At 53.6% G+C, this 17698-nt stretch overlaps 4 protein-coding genes across 4 annotated transcripts; all 4 read left to right on the top strand.

The window, feature by feature from the left end:
- LOC125318063 (FK506-binding protein 5-like) lies at positions 1-3124 on the top strand. Its single transcript, XM_048288423.1, has 3 exons — positions 1-83; positions 1293-2323; positions 2456-3124. The coding sequence occupies exons 2-3, from the start codon at positions 1403-1405 to the stop codon at positions 3008-3010; spliced, it is 1476 nt and encodes a 491-aa protein (XP_048144380.1). The 5' UTR covers positions 1-83; positions 1293-1402; the 3' UTR covers positions 3011-3124.
- A 1790-nt stretch (positions 3125-4914) lies between these two features.
- LOC125318242 (glycine-rich cell wall structural protein-like) lies at positions 4915-6977 on the top strand. Its single transcript, XM_048288827.1, has 2 exons — positions 4915-4980; positions 5366-6977. The coding sequence occupies exon 2, from the start codon at positions 5381-5383 to the stop codon at positions 6794-6796; it is 1416 nt and encodes a 471-aa protein (XP_048144784.1). The 5' UTR covers positions 4915-4980; positions 5366-5380; the 3' UTR covers positions 6797-6977.
- A 2972-nt stretch (positions 6978-9949) lies between these two features.
- LOC125318241 (glycine-rich cell wall structural protein-like) lies at positions 9950-12167 on the top strand. The gene is made up of 2 exons (XM_048288826.1): positions 9950-9986; positions 10483-12167. The coding sequence occupies exon 2, from the start codon at positions 10498-10500 to the stop codon at positions 11929-11931; it is 1434 nt and encodes a 477-aa protein (XP_048144783.1). The 5' UTR covers positions 9950-9986; positions 10483-10497; the 3' UTR covers positions 11932-12167.
- Positions 12168-13891: 1724 nt separating this feature from the next.
- Positions 13892-16041, top strand: LOC125318250. Its single transcript, XM_048288840.1, has 2 exons — positions 13892-14207; positions 15136-16041. Exons 1-2 carry the CDS (start codon positions 14184-14186, stop codon positions 15793-15795), a joined length of 684 nt encoding a protein of 227 aa, XP_048144797.1. The 5' UTR covers positions 13892-14183; the 3' UTR covers positions 15796-16041.
- The last annotated feature ends 1657 nt before the right edge of the window (positions 16042-17698 follow it).

The following is a 17698-nucleotide window of genomic DNA, read 5'->3' as shown; positions in this document are numbered from 1 at the left end:
CCAGATCCTATATAAAAGTTCTCTCATACCACGTTCCCTCACTCCCGTTGACTCCTTTCCACTGGTTCGTGCCGTGGGACACGGTAAGAGATTTCAGGCGATTGATGAAAATTCATTTGGCTGATTAGGCTTGGAATGCTAAAATGGAAATGTGGGATTAAATACGGCTTTTGGGTCTCAAAGTCTGAAAATTCCTCTTTATTTGCAGCTATTTTTTGTTTTTCTACCAATTCAGGGATTATGTAATCACACAGGAAAAGGAGAGCACTGGGACATGGAAAATGGGGGGTTTGGAGCCCCTTGGATTTCTCTGGGCCCAGCACTACATGGTGCCACCACACACACACACACATATTCCTGGAAAATAAACCTTGCAGGAAGGGGCAGGAAAAAGAGAGTTTGCAGGTACTCAGCAGAGAGTCGGAAACAAAGGAACAGAAATACAAAGTGGGGCTCTATCCTCATTTTCCAGCCTTTCATCTAAATGGGAAAGGGGTTTCTTTTGAGTATTTTGCTTCTTGTTTTCTCCTTAGGCATTTGGACACCTGATCCTGCTGATCGTTTCCTTTCAGAGCTGTCCCTTCCCTTTCACAGGAACATCAATTCCTGCTGCCGGCAGACAAGGACGTGGCTGGGGGGGGATTAAGTGCTCAAACTTCAGAGCATCTCTCGGAGACAGACACATCAAACCCTGCAAGTGCTGCCCTGGAACTGCTGAAGTTTGGGGCTTTTTTTTTCCCCTTCTTTTGCATCGCTGACAACTTTTCCACAGGCTGTTCCTCTTCCTTCTCCTCTCTGAAGGAGAAATTAAACACTGAGCTCCTTTGAAAGCGGGATTGAAGAATTTCAAAGCACAGTGAAGTTATTGTTATGCAAATGACAAACCGGGTTCTTTCCTGCAGCCAGGGAATATTAATCCCTGTCCCTGAGCATTGCAGCCCTTTCAAAATACCCAAACCACACTTGGATGAGGGTAATTCTGGGGTACCATGGCCTCGTGTGCCTCTTGCAGCGACACACCCGCTGCAAGAGGGAATTATTAAGGAATGGTAAAAAAAAGAACAGTTACATCTGGATAAGGAGGTTCTGTAGATGGAATAAGCTGAAAACTTCACAGGTTTTCAGTTTAATTCATTAATTCCTTAGGCTGAAAAATTTTGCATCAGTCAGAGGTGGAGGAAGGAGCAAAATTGGAAGAGAAGACAATTCCGTGTTGGAAGGGGATGGGGTGGCCCAGTAACACAACTTCTCCCTCCAGAAGAGCTCAGGCCTGGTTTCTCTCTCTCTTGCAGGACTCCCATCACATAGACCATGGGTTCCCACCAGCAGAAAGGAGACGGCCAAGGGATGTCTGAGCAGTCCCAAGGGTGCCACGGCGGCGGCGGCGGCGGCGGCGGCTGCCATGGAGGGGGTGGAGGAGGATGCTGCCACAGCAGCGGTGGAGGAGGATCTATGGGATACCAGAGCCAGGGGTCGTCCTGCCATGGAGGAGGAGGCGGCTGCGGCGGCTGCGGCGGCGGCAGTGGTGGAGGTGGCGGGATCATTTATCAGACTCACATGCCATCATCCTCCTGCGGAGGAGGAGGAGGAGGTGGTGGCCAGCAGAGCCAAGGATCCATCTGCATTATTGGAGGAGGAGGAGGAGGAGGAGGAGGAGGAGGTGGAGGAGGAGGGGGCTCAGGGCAACAAAGCCAAGGCCCCATCATTATTGGAGGGGGTGGAGGTGGCGGAGGAGGAAGTTCTGACCACCAGAGCCATGTACCCATCTGCATCGGAGGGGGAGGAGGAGGTGGTGGTGGTCAGCAAAGCCAAGGTCCCATCTGCATTGATGGAGGAAGTGGTGGAGGTGGTGGTGGTGGTGGTGGTGGAGGTTCAGGCCACGAGGGCAAAGGAATCATCATTATTGGTGGAGGCAGCGGTGGTGGTGGTGGTGGAGGTGGTGGTGGAGGTGGCTCAGGCCACCAGGGCCAAGGTCCCATCTGCATTGGAGGAGGTAGTGGTGGAGGAGGAGGAGGTGGTGGTCAACAAAGCCAAGGTCCCATCTGTGTTGGTGGGGGTGGCAAGGGAGGAGGAGGAGGAGGTGGAGGTGGTCAAGGTCCCATCATTATTGGTGGAGGAGGTGGTGGTGGTGGAGGAGGAGGTTCAGGGCACCAGGGTCAAGGTCCCATCTGCATTGGAGGTGGCAGTGGAGGAGGAGGAGGAGGTGGAGGTGGTCAAGGTCCCATCATTATTGGTGGAGGAGGAGGTGGTGGTGGAGGAGGAGGTTCAGGGCACCAGGGTCAAGGTCCCATCTGCATTGGAGGTGGCAGTGGAGGAGGAGGAGGTGGTGGTGGTCAACAAAGCCAAGGTCCCATCATTATTAGTGGTGGTGGTGGTGGTGGAGGTGGAGGTGGTGGTTCAGGCCACCAAGGCCAAGGTCCCATCTGCATTGGTGGGAGTGGCATGGGAGGAGGAGGAGGAGGTGGCTCAGGGCACCAGGGCCAAGGTCCCATCATTATTAGCGGTGGTGGTGGTGGTGGAGGAGGAGGAGGAGGTTCAGGGCACCAGGGCCAAGGTCCCATCTGTATTGGAGGTGGCAGTGGAGGAGGAGGAGGAGGAGGAGGTGGCTCAGGGCACCAGGGCCAAGGTCCCATCATTATTAGCGGTGGTGGTGGTGGTGGAGGAGGAGGTGGCTCAGGGCACCAGGGCCAAGGCCCTGTGTGCATTGGGGGAGGAGGTGGAGGAGGAGGTGGAGGTGGCTCAGGCCACCAGGGCCAAGGTCCCATCATCATCATCGGAAGCGGAGGCGGAGGTGGAGGTGGAGGTGGTTCCTCCAGCTCTGGAGGAATGTCCATGCAGCAGCAGACCCAGCCCATCTGCTGGCCACCGCAGACCAAGCACAAGTAGTGGCTGCCAGAAGGACTCTGACACCAAGGAAGCCCAAGATACGAAGATGCCTCACATTTCCTCCTCTGTTAAATTTAAGATTATTTGCATTGTTCTCTTCTCCTTTCCCCCGGGAATGTTCTGACCGGAACCTCTGGTGCTGTGTCTCCATAATTCCAGCCAGGGTTGTTCCGTGTGCCTGTTCCTGCCTCAATTTTCTAGTGCTTGCACCAGACAATAAAACTTGCAGTTCTAGAGAGTTCCGTGTGTGCGTGGTTGGATTTTCTGGTCCCAGTTGCTTTATTTCCATCCCTGGTTTTATTCCGAGCTGGTGCTGTTGCAATAAAGCTCCAGAGCAAAACTGCACCGAAACCCCACTGGTAGAAGAGATTTTGGATTCACTAAATATTCTCAGGTCACTATTTAATGTCTCTTGATGATGACGATCCTGACTTTTGCCTGTCAGAGGAGGTACCACAAAGCTGATCACTGGGGTCTCTTTACCTCACCAAGATTCTGGTGATGCCCAAGAAAGTTCTGAGTGGGTTCAGAGATAGAAGATGTCAAAATTCTGCTACAAAGGACTTCAAGGTGTAATTACAGGGGTGAGAGAAGCTCAGGCCCTTCATGAGATGGTGCAGGAGCTCCTGGTGCTCTCACAGGCAGCTGTGGAAGAGAAATGAGGGAGTTCTCCAGCACTTTTCCAGCTCTGAACCCCCAGTGGAACCAGAGGCAGGCCCAGGGCTTCAGCAAGGCCCTTCCAAGGGCTGGGATGCTCAGCCTGGAACACCTGGGCATTTCCTCATTCCCACAGGGCTAAAACACAGCTCCGGGTGTGAGTCTTCAGAGGGAGTTTCCCTGCGGGAAGTGATCTCTTTGATGTGGTCTACTCTGGCAATTAGCAGGGAAAGGGAATTAAACCTTGGAATTGTTCTACGGGAGGCAGGTGACGGACACCTGGAGTTGTCCCAGGAGTGACCCACGGCTATAACGGCTTCTCCTGTCCCTCCACCTTCTGCCCTCTCCCCCTTGGGGACCTCAGCGATGCAAACAACCTCAAAGTATGTCCAGATGAGCCCCTCCAGCCAGTGTTTTGCCACTGGAAGAGCTGAATTCCCTGGGATTTTATTATGGGAAGCCAGAGGGTGCTAAAATACCTGAGAACTGCACAAACATTGACACAGAGCAAAGCCAGGGTTTGGGGTCCCACACTGGGGAGGTGGGAACGGTGCTGTCAGACATCCCCACTCCCAGAAACAGCCCAGGACCAAGAAAACCAGGATCCAAATTCCAGAGATTCTCAGGGTGACTGCAGGAGCACAGCACGGCCTCAAATCTTGTTGCTTCTTCGGAAATGCTGGAGTTATCCCCAAAATGGGCAGGAACTCATCCTTTTGGTCCATATCCATGGAGATGCTGCTGCACAGGGGGGATGTTCATCTCCATCATTGACGTGGCGGGGCCTGCCTGACCTCTGCTCTCTCCAGAGTGGTGGAATTAAACAAAAATCCCGATCAATTTTTCACTGGTGTGGTGGGAAATCTCCTACAGCCATGGGGGATTCCTTTGGTGCCCCAGAAACACCAGTCCCGCCCCTGTTCCCCTGGGAATCTCTCACAGAATATCCTGAGGTGGAAGGGACCCCCCAAGGATCATCAAAGTCCAGCTCCCTGCACAGACACCCCACCAATCCGCCCCTGTGCCTCCAGTCTGTAACACTCAACAAAAGGAGGCTCCGCAGCCCCTTCTGGTGTCGGTCACCAGCGGCATCTCCCGGCTGGAGTGGAGGGTGGCAACCTCCAGAATCCTACTGGAAGCCCAGAATCCTACCTTGGAACTCAACCACAGGAGCCGAGCTCATGTGTGGGACGTGCAGTGGATGCAGGGCAGCCGAGGAAGTGATGCACGGGAGAGGCATTGTCCGCATCCAGTGAGTCAGGACAAGTGGGATGAAGGAGGAGAGGTTGTTTGGTAAATAAACCTACACCATTCCTGTGGATTCCTAAACCATTCCTCACTTCCCACTCGGGAAAAATGGTATAAAAGTTGGTGGATCTCGGGGTGCTTCATTCGCTCAGCTTTGCCCTGAGGTGTCCGTGGTCAGAGCCAAGAAGGGTAAGTCCAGGTCTGCTCAAGGGAGGGATTCTTCTCTTCCTTTTCTGCTTCCAAAACACAGAAGTTTTGGTTAAAAACATCAGGGGGTGGTGGTGGAAGGGCAGGAAAGTTGCTGGGATGAATTTAAATCTCCTGGGGATGCCTTGGTCCCACCAGACCAAACAGAAGCAGGATCAGCCCGTGCTACTGAAGGCTGTCTTTCATCAGTATTGAGATGGAGATGGAATGGCTTTGGGACAAGGAGATAGGATAACTTTGGGATAAAAGTCTTTAAAAGATGATCCTGGACACGACAAAGTGGTGTTGGGCCAGACAGGGGTCACAGGCCCTGGGAAATTCTCATGAGGGTGGTGGCTGCCCTGGAGTAAAAAGCTGCTCCTTGCAGGGTCACTGCTGCAAGATGTGCTCCAGACAAAGCGGGTGCCACGGCTGCGGCTGCTGCTGCTGCTGCCAGGGGAGCAGCTACCAGTCCCAGGGCTCCTCCGGCGGGGGAGGAGGCGGATCCTGCTGCGGTGGAGGATCCTCCGGCAGATCAGCCCAGAAGATCATTATCAGCTCTGGCGGTGGAGGAGGCGGAGGAGGAGGCTCCTCTGGATGCTGCGGTGGAGGATCCGGTGGTGGCTCTTCAGGAGGGAAGATCATCATGGGAGGGGGAGGTGGTGGAGGTTCCTCCGGATGCTGCGGTGGCGGATCCGGTGGTGGATCTTCAAAGAGCATGATGGGAGGTGGAGGTAGTGGTGGATCCTCTGGATGCTGTGGTGGGGGTGGCATGGGAGGAGGATCTGGTGGTGGATCTTCAGGAACCAAGATCATCATTGGAGGTGGAGGCAGTGGAGGTTCCTCCGGATGCTGCGGTGGAGGATCCAGTGGAGGCTCTTCAAAGAGTATGATGGGAGGTGGAGGTGGTGGAGGTTCGTCTGGATGCTGCGGTGGAGGATCCGGCGGTGGATCTTCAGGATCAAAGAGCATAATGGGAGGTGGGGGATCCTCTGGATGTTGTGGTGGAGGATGCTGTGGTGGCATGGGAGGAGGATCTGGTGGTGGATCTTCAGGAACCAAGATCATCATTGGAGGTGGAGGCAGTGGTGGATCCTCTGGATGCTGCGGTGGAGGATCTGGTGGTGGATCTTCAAAGAGCATGACGGGAGGTGGAGGCGGTGGAGGTTCCTCCGGATGCTGCGGTGGAGGATCCGGTGGTGGCTCTTCAAAGAGCATGATGGGAGGTGGAGGCGGTGGAGGTTCCTCCGGATGCTGTGGTGGAGGATCCGGTGGTGGCTCTTCAAAGAGCATGATGGGAGGTGGAGGCGGTGGAGGTTCCTCCGGATGCTGTGGTGGAGGATCCGGTGGTGGCTCTTCTGGGACAAAGATCATAATGGGAGGTGGAGGCGGTGGAGGTTCCTCCGGATGCTGTGGTGGAGGATCCGGCGGTGGCTCTTCAGGATCAAAGAGCATAATGGGAGGTGGAGGATCTTCTGGGTGCTGTGGTGGAGGATCCGGTGGTGGCAGTGGGGGATCAGCCCAGAAGATCATTATCAGCTCTGGTGGTGGAGGAGGAGGAGGCTCCTCTGGATGCTGCAGAGGGGGATCTGGTGGTGGCTCTTATGGAGGGAAAATCATCATGGGAGGGGGAGGCGGTGGTGGATCCTCCGGATGCTGCGGTGGCGGAGCCGGCGGCGGCTCCTCGGGACAGACCATCATCATCAGCTCTGGAGGTGGCGGCGGAGGCTCCTCCCAGCACAAATGTCCCATTGTCATCCCCAGTGTTGTGTCCCACCAGACCAAGCAGAGCTCCCACTGGCCATGCAGCCAGAAGTAACAGCCATGGGCATCTCCGGTTCCCACTGGGAACAGCCGAGTCTCTGCATTCCAAGTTTGCTCCCGGCACATCCCCTTGCCTTGTGTTCCCTCGGTGCTGCATCCCTGTGCTGTGAATGCCCAGGTGGCTCCTCTGTGCCATAAATGTGACGGAAAATAAAGATTTCTGTGCACGGACAGAACTGGTTTGTGAGGTTGCTTTTCTCCTTTGTCCTTCCCAAAAAGGAATAAAACATCCAAAACATTCCCTTGGGAAAATTTCTCCAGCCTCCAGCTCTGGAGCAGGTGCTCATTAACAGATCTTTCCTATATCCAACCAAAATCTCCCTTCTTTCAGCCTGAACCCATTCCCTGTGTCCTTCCACTGCAGTTCCTGATGAAAAGTCCCTCTCCAGCTTCCCTGGAACCCCTGCAGATCCTGGAAGGGGCTCTGAGGTCTCCACACAACCTTCTCTCCTCCAGGCTGAACATTCCCAGCTCTCTCAGCCTGTCTCCATAGGGAACAGGCTCCAGGCCCTTTATCAACTTCATGGCCTCCTCTGAATTTGCTCCAACAATTCCATGTCCTTCTTATGTTGGGGACACCAGAACTGGACACATCATTCCAGGTGGGATCTCACCAGAGCAGAGTAGAGGAAAAAAATGCCCTCCCTCACCAACCTGCCTGCTGTCCTTTGGACGCAGCCCAGAGACAGCTGGCTTTCCTCTCAAAGTGGGAAAATCCTCTCAAAAAGGACTCCCAAAGTCCTCTTTGGGACAGGAGGGATTAGTCTTGAGTTTAGCAAACTTTAAGCCCAGAGGGTTTTTGTCCATCTCACAAACACAGCTGGTAGGGAGGAAACAAAATTAGGAATTAGAGGGATCATCAACCATGAAACTCTTGAGGGATCACAACTGACAGGCCCCTGCCTTTTGGAGAAAAACTGGAGAGTTCTTCTCCAGGACCACACCCCACACTGTCAGCATCACTGTGCGCAAGGGAATCTGCTGGGAAAAGGGACCCAGGCTGCTGGAGGATCTGGCCAGGGATTTGTCCTCTCTCGTATCAACCACCCTCCCAGGTGTTTGCAGTGAGGAGATGAAGAGGTACCATGATCTGCCAGCCTCTCTGTAGATGCTGAGGAGGCGAGCAGAGAAAAATTCTCCACTTTGTACTGTCTCATGAGAAGGTCTCTGTTCTCACGCAAGCCAGCTGTCTGATGGTTGGATAGTCCGTAAACGTTTGCAGGTGCAAGGCTGTTGTGAGAACGTAGTGGAATTGTTTTAGTTTATTGGGAAGAATATTTTGAAATGGGTGGTTAGAGCCTATCACCTTGGTAGGTCGTTGACCGATGGGCCAATCATGTAATTTCTCTTTTGCAATCCATGCTATAAAAAGATGGGTTTTGGTCAGCTTCGACCATCTTCTCTGACCTGAGTGCACGTCGTTCTTCGCCGTCCCTGCACACAACAGCGACACCAGCCCATCCAAAGGGTTCCAGGACTGCAGGGAAAAGGGCCCAGCGGAGCATCACAAAACTCAGAACGTGGCCCTGGAGCCTTTTACATCCCCATTCCCCTTTCCCCAACACAGGTATCCAAGTTTCTCCCTAACCTGGGAGAGAGGCTGTGGTAGTGCCGACCCTTCCGCAGCTGTGCTTCCAGCCACACTTTTCCTACACCTCTGGCAAACAAATCCATGTGCTACAGGCCCAGTGCTTCAAGGGGGTCCAACCTTGGGCTCGCCACACTCCGTGGTTTGCAGGATCTCCTCTCACCACCCCTCCAAAAGCCTCCATGACCTTTCCTCATCCCTGGGTCCAGATGAGCTGTTCATCCTGGGTGTCCCTCTGTGCCAACGAGCTGCTAATCCTGGGTGTCCCTCTGGGCAAGTCCCTACAGGTCGAAGGCACGGAAGGGATCAAGGTGGTGAGATCCTCAGGAGTACAACACCCACACGGCAGAGCTGGGAGCCAGAACGGCGGTGACACCTCAGATCTGGAGATGAGAACAAAGATAAGGCCACGGGAGGGACTCCAAAGCCGAACAAAGGAAGCCCCTGCACGTGTGTCCCCGGTGCTGGTGGCCCTGTCCCTATCCTAAGTGTGTCACGTGTGCGTGTTCAAAGTCACATTCGTGGTGACAGCTGGGACCTGCTGCTGCTGTCACACGTCCCCACTGCCAAAACCCCCTATTAGTCCTTCGTCTACTCAGTGTCCCAGGAGGGCGGATGCTGCTGTCAGGCTCCAAACACGCGTGACACAGAGCCAGTGCTGGGACAGCTGTGCTGACAAACTGTCATCCTCCAGCAGGGAAAATATCCAGGTGACTCCCCAGCTCAAGTATGGGTGGGGTGGACAGTGGAGACCCTCAGAAATGGGTGCTGTTGAGGCAGAGGGGGTGTTTAACGTCCTGGAGTTCAAGGGTAAGGTCTTGATGGCCTTCAAGTGCAACCTCGAAAATAGCAGGATTTCATGGCTTTCCCCACTCCAACCTGGAGAATGGAGACTCCTGGAAGCTGGAGCAGCTTGGACCTCCGGGCTCAAACCCACAGCAGCTAGGACCTTGGGCTCCCAAAAGGTTGAGGGGAAATATTCTCCTTGTCACTCTCACACCATCCTCTGACACAGATCTGGGCAGCTCCAATGGAGGGCACTCCATCGGGGTGGTACCTCTGGCCTTTGTCAGCAGGATGGACATACTCCTGCTCCCCATCTCGCCAGTCCTTGAGGAAATTCCCCAAAATTCTCTGGGATTCTGCTCCAGCACATCCTTTATCCTTGTCCTTCCATCACTCTCTGGCTCCAACTCACTCCAGTCCCCATCCCTCAGCATCTGCTCAGTCCCCACACTCTCCTGAGCTCCCGAGAAGCTCCAGCCCAGCAGAAACACATTGGGGACCCCCTAAAACAGACCTTGAGATGTTGTTTGCCCCAAAAATTCAGAGTGAGGCTCCCGGAAGGGAACCATTAACCAGAATTAGCGACTGCGATACAGAACGGGGCTGATGCGCCTCCTTCGCATCGCCTCTGCTGCAAGTGAGTCAAGGAAGGAGGCAGCTGAAGCCAAGCTCCGTAAATAAATCTCTCAGCATTCCTTAGGGTGTCTCACTTCCCTTGGGAGCACGATGAACCCGGTATAAAAGCTCAGCTATCCCAAGGCTCCTCATTCAACCAACACCGAGCATCACAACGTTCCCACCAGCACTGAAGGTAAGCCCGTGGATACGGAAGCTGCCGGAACCTCTATGCAGGGAGATCTCTCCACCAGTTGTTCTTTGGGCGTTCTTTGAACCGTGGTGGCTCCACCAAAAACCAACTGGAGGTGCCAACAGAACTCCCTCCCTTAGAGAGGGGAGTTGCAGCTGGATCTCTGAAAGCTGAACTTTCAGCTGCTGAGTCAGTGTGAGACATCCAGAATGATCCACACAATTTTTTAGGCGTGCCAGAGCATGTGTGCAAACCTCGGGAAGTATTCCCAACCTTTCCACACGCAGAGGTTTCCTGGAGCTGTTGTGGCCTGCAGAGAGCTCCCTGGGATATCACGGCAGCTCTCACAGGGGTGAGGGAGGTTAAAGCTGCCATCCTTGTAGGGCTGCAGAAGATGGGACAAAAGGGGTCATTCCTGGGAACTCTTCCTTCTCTGTCTGCTGGGAAGGCTCAGCTGCATCTCCAAGGTTCTCCTCTCTGACAGCTCCGTTCCTTGCAGGGTCACTGCTCCAAGATGTGCTCCAGACAAAGCTCTGGAGGCTGCCATGGAATGTCCTCCCAGTCCAGTGGATGCCACAGCGAGGGCTCTGGTTGCCACGGGAGCGGCTCCTCCAGTTACCAGTCCCAGGGCTCCTCCTGCTGCGGGGGACAAGGGGGTTCTGGCAAAGTCATCATCAGCTCTGGTGGTGGAGGAGGTGGATCCTGTTGTAGTGGGGGCTCCTCCAGCTATGGGATGGGAGGGGGATACGGTGGTGGGTCTTCAGGATCAAAGGGCATCATTGGAGGTGGAGGCAGTGGAGGATCCTCTGGGTGCTGCAGTGGAGGATCCTCAGGTTATGGCATGGGTGGAGGATACGGTGGTGGCTCTTCAGGATCAAAGACCATTATTGTAGGCGGAGGTAGTGGAGGATCCTCTGGGTGCTGCAGTGGGGGCTCCAGCTACGGGATGGGAGGGGGATATGGTGGTGGCTCTTCAGGATCAAAGACCATCATTGTAGGGGGAGGCAGTGGAGGTTCCTCTGGATACTGCAGTGGAGGATCCTCAGGTTATGGCATGGGTGGAGGATACGGTGGTGGCTCTTCAGGATCAAAGGGCATCATTGCAGGGGGAGGCAGTGGAGGATCCTCTGGGTGCTGCAGTGGAGGATCCAGCTATGGGATGGGAGGAGGATACGGTGGTGGCTCTTCAGGATCAAAGGGCATCATTGTAGGGGGAGGCAGTGGAGGATCCTCTGGATACTGTGGTGGAGGATCCAGCTACGGGATGGGAGGAGGATACGGTGGTGGCTCTTCAGGATCAAAGACCATTATTGTAGGCGGAGGCAGTGGAGGTTCCTCTGGATACTGCAGCGGAGGATCCAGCTACGGGATGGGAGGGGGATACGGTGGTGGCTCTTCAGGATCAAAGAGCATCATTGTAGGGGGAGGTAGTGGTGGTTCCTGTGGTGGAGGATCTTCAGCTTATGGCATGGGTGGAGAATATGGTGGTGTATCTTCAGGAACCAAGATCATAATGGGAGATGGAAGTAGTGGTGGTTCCTCTGGATACTGTGGTGGAGGATCCAGCTATGGGATGGGAGGAGGATATGGTGGTGGATCTTCAGGATCAAAGAGCATCATTGTAGGGGGAGGCAGTGGAGGATCCTCTGGATACTGTGGTGGAGGATCCAGCTATGGGATGGGAGGAGGATATGGTGGTGGATCTTCAGGATCAAAGAGCATCATTGTAGGGGGAGGCAGTGGAGGATCCTCTGGATACTGTGGTGGAGGATCCAGCTACGGGATGGGAGGAGGATACGGCGGCAGCTCCTCAGGACAGACCATCATCATCAGCTCTGGAGGTGGCAGCGGAGGCTCCTCCCAGCAGAAATGTCCCATTGTCATCCCCAGCATCGTGTCCCACCAGAGCAAGCAGAGCTCCTACTGGCCCTACAGCCAGCAGAAGTAACAGCCGTGGGCAACTCCGGCTCTGAGTCTCTGCCACGGCACCTCTTTGCCTCCAGCCCTGCCTCTGGCTGCCTGGTCCTTCCCAGCATGTCTTCCCCTCGCCCCTGGACACTGCATCCTCATGTGAGAACTCCAGGATTCCCCTGCTGTGCCCTGGTGTTGGGGTGCCTTTGATAATGTCCTGTTGCTTTTCCAAAGGCACTTTTTATATCCAATAAATGTAAGTGCTCAAAGCTGCCCCTTTTTTGAGAGTTCATTTCTTTCTTGCATTATCAACCTGCATTTCATGGTCTTGCGATGTAGAAATGTCTCTGATGAGATGTTTCGCTCCAAAGCCACCCAGTTTATTGTCCCAGAGACTTTGCACTTTCATTTTGCACCTGGGCTCCGTGAGGGAGGAACAGAAGATCCCAAAATTCGAAGGAACCACAGCACCAACATATTAAAATGCCCTAAGGTATATCACCGTGTCCCGCAGCCGTAGGGAGGAGGAGAGAAGATCCAGCAGGCAGGAATTGTGCAGCAAGATTGATCTATTTAATTATTTTACAAACTCTTTAATAGACTTTTTCTTCATAGTCTAATTGGACAAAGATCAGCCACACCTTGGGGTGATTGGTCAAAATCCTAAAACATGCATTGTCAAAATACTTTTCTACTGTACCATAAACAAGACTTTTCAAGGTTGCAGGTGTTTGGTTGTTTACATAACTCTGCTGCCTCTTCTGTGAGAGAGAAAAGTCTCTCACGGACTTAGAAAATAGCAAGAAAATCCTTGCTAGCAGCATTTTTGTATCCACACCAACACCCCTTTGGTGCCTGGGCATGGTGCAGGCCCTCCTGTGTCCTCCAAGGTCCCAATGACCTCTGTGGAGCTCATGGGAGACCTGACCAGGTCCAGCAGGTTCAGTTGGGAAGAGCAGGGATTGGGGATGACCCAAGAGCAGCTGGTGATGCCCCAGGCGGGCAATAAAACCATGACAACACCCACGGCCTTGCCATCCTCTCCCTTCCTGCAGCAAACCTGAGGGAACGGCCTCAAGGTGTGGCAGGGGAGGGTCGAGTTGGACATCAGGATGAATTTCCTCCTGGAAAAGGTGCTCAGGCCTTGGGAGGGGCTGCCCAGGGAGGTTTGGGGTCTCCATCCCTGGAGGTGTCCAAGGAATGCCTGGAGGTGGCACTCAGCACTCTGGGCTGGCTGACAAAGGGGGGACGGGCTGGACTCCATGGTCTGGGAGGGTTTTTCCAACCTCAGTGATTCTGGGATTCCATGATCTGTACCCAGAGGGAAGCCTCACATGCGAGCCACCTAAATCAACCCTGAGCCAGGCAAGAGGGAATAAAACCAGCAGCAAATCCCTCAGGCAGCTCCAAATCTTCCTCCAGCCCTCAAATCCCTCCCTTCCCAGGCTTTGCGCCCTGCCCTGGCAGCACCACCACCCCATACACGGATTTCTGCCGAGGGGATGGGGCTTTGGCCAAAGCTGGGACTCTCTGTCCCCACAGCAAAATTTCCCGGAGCTGAACAGAGCCGGTCCAGCCTCCAGGAGCTGCTCTGCAGGGCCGGGCTGGAGCAGCCTGGATCTGCAACCCCCACCAGACTCCCCCACTCCCTGCGGCCTGGTGCTCTTTCCAAACCAGAGGAAGGATATGAAAAAGAAGGAAGAGAGGGATTTGGAGGCATTAAAGCGTAATCCAGCCAGGCTGGGTTTAAGCATCAGGACGTTCACACCTCCCGCTGTTCTATCTTTAAGCTCTCTTTACAGCACCCTTGCAAAATTCCATATCCGGGCATCAATCACTTTTGGCGACCTTCTGGTTCATATGCAAATGTTTTCCTCGGGAAAAAAACTCCCCCTGGGGCCACCAGGGATTTGCGGCAGGGAACAACTTGTCACCAGAGCACTATGAGCGTTTCTTGCCCTGTGCCCCACACTCCCTAATGTCGCTCCGCATTCTCCTACACCCACATCCCCACCCACCTCTCCCGGGGCTGAGGACCGGAGGATTCCTGCGTAGCCCAGGGCAGGGGCACAGGAATAGGCTCATTAGGCAGAAGTAACAATTAGGGCAGCGAAATGAGCGGTGTGAAGGGAGATACGGATCGGGAGGCAAAGCAAACACTGAAACGCCGGTTTGGTAAATAAATCCTTCTCATTCCCGAGGGTGTCTCACTTCCCATATATGTTAAACGCCATATAAATGTTCCAGAGGCTGTTAAAGCTCCTCATTCCGTCGACTTTTACCTTCTAAATGTGTTTCCGATGGCTGAAGAGGGTAAGTCTGCTTTTTTTTTCCTGGGATTTTGTAGTTTCCTAATCGTGGGATGTGGCTGATTTGAGACCTTGGCTCACGCTAGCAGCAGGACCCCTCTGCCTGAGCCAAGTCCTCGGTTCTTGCTCCGTTATGGATCCAATCCCTGGGGAGAGAGGTGAAATCAAGGCACCAGGCTGGGGTGCAGAGGGATGAGCAGGGTAAAAACCCGGATGGGTCTGTGGCAGGGCCAGCACGTGGGGACTGCACAACCTCTGTGGGTTTGCATGTGCAGGACACATTTTTGATGGTAATTATTAACAACCCTGTGCTGGACCTCAGAATGGCCACAAACCTCTGTGTCTGGGCCAATCACCTTCTATGAAAGAATTTTGGGGCTGCAATAACAGAGCCAGGGTGGAAACTTTGATCCATCGCTCTTGCAACGGTTTGGAAACAGAAACAAGGATGATCCTCGGTATTTTTGCAGCTCCATGGCTGTGGACATGAAAATGAGTGGGGAAAACCCTGACAGTTATTAGATGGGAAAAGAATATAGTTCAGATTTTATATTTCGGGTTTTGGATTCAGAATATATTTCAGCTTTTGGATTCTCTGGAAATAGAGGTAGAAAGAGGAAGGCTGTCCCAGGAAGAGTCCAGATATCCTTGGATTTGAAAAAGAGGGGCTTGGAGCAACCTGGTCTAGCAGAAGGCGTCGCTGCCCGTGGCAGGGGGTGGCGTTGGATGAGCTTTAAGATCTTTTCCAACCCCAACCAGTCCATGATTCCATGATTCTCTAACAGCTCAGCAGCACTCGGTTCCAAAGCCTGGAATTGCCCCAAGCCCTGGCCAAGCTTTCCTGGCCACACCACCTGGCGGCTCCCCACCTGCCCCGGTACAAACATGAAGCAAAGTGGTGCAAGTTTGGGTGTTTTGCTTTCCTCTTCCAGCTTTACCACTGCCTCCGGCGGAGATGGCAGAACCGGGGCTACAGCCGGGACATCTCCCTGAGCCACCGCAGGTTCTGCACCGGGGCCCTCTCCAACTCCCACGGCAACGCCTCCTTCTCCTGCGAGGGTGAAGGCTCCATCACCTACAGCCGGAGACCTTTGTCCTGCCCGGCCCGGCCAGCGCCAGCCCCCTACAGCATCTCAGGGGGGTACTCGTGTGACTCTGACAGGTCCATCAGTGGGGATTGTGGGGTCACGTCTGGCTGGGACGTCACAGTGGGGACAGTCCCAGTGTATGGCTCTGGAGTGGGAATGGGATACAGCAGCGAGGACTTGGGTCCGGTCATCAGCAGTGCGGGGGGAGGGGGAAGATCCGTCTGCCACCGAGGGGATTTGGGAATCGCTGAGGGAGCAGGGGCTGGGTATGGATACCCTGCACCCCTGAGTGATACCCTAACCACGGGGAGGGTCACTGAGGGGTCAGGGTACTATGGTGGAGGGCTGGGATATGAAACTGGGACATTCCCAGGTCCAGAGCTCAGCCCTGAAGGCGGGGGATGCGCCCAGGTGGTGCAGCAGAAATGCCCAGTGGTTGTCCCCACCATCAAGACCCAGCAGTGCAAGCAGAGCACCCGCTGGCCCCCCATCCAGAAGAAGTGACTGGCCCAGCAGCAGCTCCCACATCCCAGAAGTGTCCCTGGATGTGCCACAATGGAATTTTTCCCTGACCATGTCATTACGGCCTCAGAGCTCCACGTTCCTCACATGGGGCTGTGCTGACAACACTCCCCCAAGAACTGCTGGAAAAAGGGGTTTGTGCTGTGGTGACAGGAAAAGATTCTTTTCTCCTTCTCCTTTGGATCATGGGTCAGAAAATAAAACCTCTCAGTCTGTGGATATTTTCAATATTGGGATGATTTCTTTCATCTCTGGCTCCATCACTCAAAATGCAAATGGGTCCTCAAGGAGTCTCCACAACACAAAGAGTTTCTTCCAACCTTTTTCACATGTACTTGACACCCACACTTAAACGTAACATTTGTATTAATAGAACCAAAACACAGCATTTTCAACAGCAAGAGAAGTTCAGGTGGCAAGGGAACCATGCCAGACTCTTCCCAGGGGTGCCCAGTGACAGGACAAGGAGGATGAGCATAAACCAAACCCCAAGTTCCACCTCAGCATGAGGAAGAACTTCTTTCCGTGCAGGTGGCAGAGCCCTGGAACAGCTGCCCAGGGAAGGAGCGGAGTGTCCCCCTCCAGAGACATCCATCCCCAAACCCACCTGGATATGTCCCTGTGCCACCTGCTCCAGGTGGAGACTGGGAGATCTCCAGAGATCCTTCCAACACCAACTACTCCAGAATTCTGGGATTCTGTTCTTAACCTGGCTCCTGCTGGAGATGCTCCTCCCACCGCAGGGAGCCCAGGCCTTACAAGCCTTATTAATGAGATCTGCAAATCTCCCGGGGGATTTCCGACTGATTATTATTTACAGTCTGACCTCGGGAGTGAAAGGTTGTTTACTTGGCAACAATTCCAGGCTCCTGTCCCAGAGATTGCTGGGGATGGCGTAACCCCAAGCACGTAGAACCTCGTGCATGAGGCAACTCCAAGGAGCTCCTTGGCTTCCTCCCCATAACCTGCTTATGGCATTTTTTGATAGGATCAGGCCCTAAATTAGGCACAGGGAGAGGACGGTTCCAGTGCTGGTTGGGATGTGGGGTTTGCCCAACATTTAATCTTCCAGGACTCTTCTCTGGGGTTGTTTGACTCATCCAGATACTTGTTAGGAGGGAAAAAGCCACCCATAGATCTGGGCCCATTTAAAAGTGAGACATAAAATCACATTGTTTGGTTTTTACCATTCTGCTTTCACCCACGTGGGGGGATTTTGACCCTTTTAAATCAATAAAAATCCAGAAAACTTTGCCCTGAAACACCGAAGACCCAAATCTTCTGAGCTCTAAGCCCATGTTTGATGCCACAGTGAGGATCTTTCACACTGTAAAATGTCATAAGATCATCACGTGGGGAAAATGACGCAAGATTTTGTCACCAGCCCCATTAAATTCCATTCTAAAATTAGGCGGTGTTATCATTTATTTCCATCTATTTCTAGAATCGACCACTTCACTGCTGATATTTCTGTGGGTTTCCTTCCTTCATCAAGGGAGCAAAAGAACTCTGAAAGCTCAAATTCCCAGAGACTCCCAGAAAACCAAGTCCAGAGCCTTCAAATCTTTGCATTTATCCAACTGACCAAAAACCACTCCAAAATTTCAGTCCCTCCCAAAGCAAAGAAAACAGAAAAGACTTGAAAATTCCATTTCTTACTCCCTGGTTCTTGAGGCTGCTGTCAAAAGGCACTCCCCAAGTTTGGATGGTTCAATATTTAATAGACCCAGGGAGAACAGGATGGTTTTACATCCAGAGGTTGGACACGAGGAGCCGGAGATGATCCGCCCTCTCCAGAGCTCAGCTCCTGAGGCTGGGAGGAGTCCGAGGCTGGGTTTTATCCTTGGCACAGGGAGGTTTCCTCCCCTCTCCTTGTGCAACAAGG

The sequence above is a fragment of the Corvus hawaiiensis genome, chromosome 29, assembly GCF_020740725.1.
Source record: "Corvus hawaiiensis isolate bCorHaw1 chromosome 29, bCorHaw1.pri.cur, whole genome shotgun sequence".
In the NCBI taxonomy this organism is placed as follows: Eukaryota; Metazoa; Chordata; class Aves; order Passeriformes; family Corvidae; genus Corvus; species Corvus hawaiiensis.
This window is presented reverse-complemented; position numbering and strand designations above follow the sequence as displayed.

Excerpts from the sequence above, each read along its gene's own strand:
- LOC125318063 (XM_048288423.1), top strand. The coding sequence starts at position 1,403 with ATGGAGGGGGTGGAGGAGGATGCTGCCACAGCAGCGGTGGAGGAGGAT. Across the intron at positions 2,324-2,455 it reads TGGCAGTGGAGGAGGAGGAG|GAGGAGGTGGCTCAGGGCAC; the intron begins GTGGTGGTGGTC and ends TGGGAGGAGGAG.
- LOC125318242 (XM_048288827.1), top strand. The coding sequence starts at position 5,381 with ATGTGCTCCAGACAAAGCGGGTGCCACGGCTGCGGCTGCTGCTGCTGC.
- LOC125318241 (XM_048288826.1), top strand. The coding sequence starts at position 10,498 with ATGTGCTCCAGACAAAGCTCTGGAGGCTGCCATGGAATGTCCTCCCAG.
- LOC125318250 (XM_048288840.1), top strand. The coding sequence starts at position 14,184 with ATGTGTTTCCGATGGCTGAAGAGG. Across the intron at positions 14,208-15,135 it reads GTTTCCGATGGCTGAAGAGG|CTTTACCACTGCCTCCGGCG; the intron begins GTAAGTCTGCTT and ends TTCCTCTTCCAG.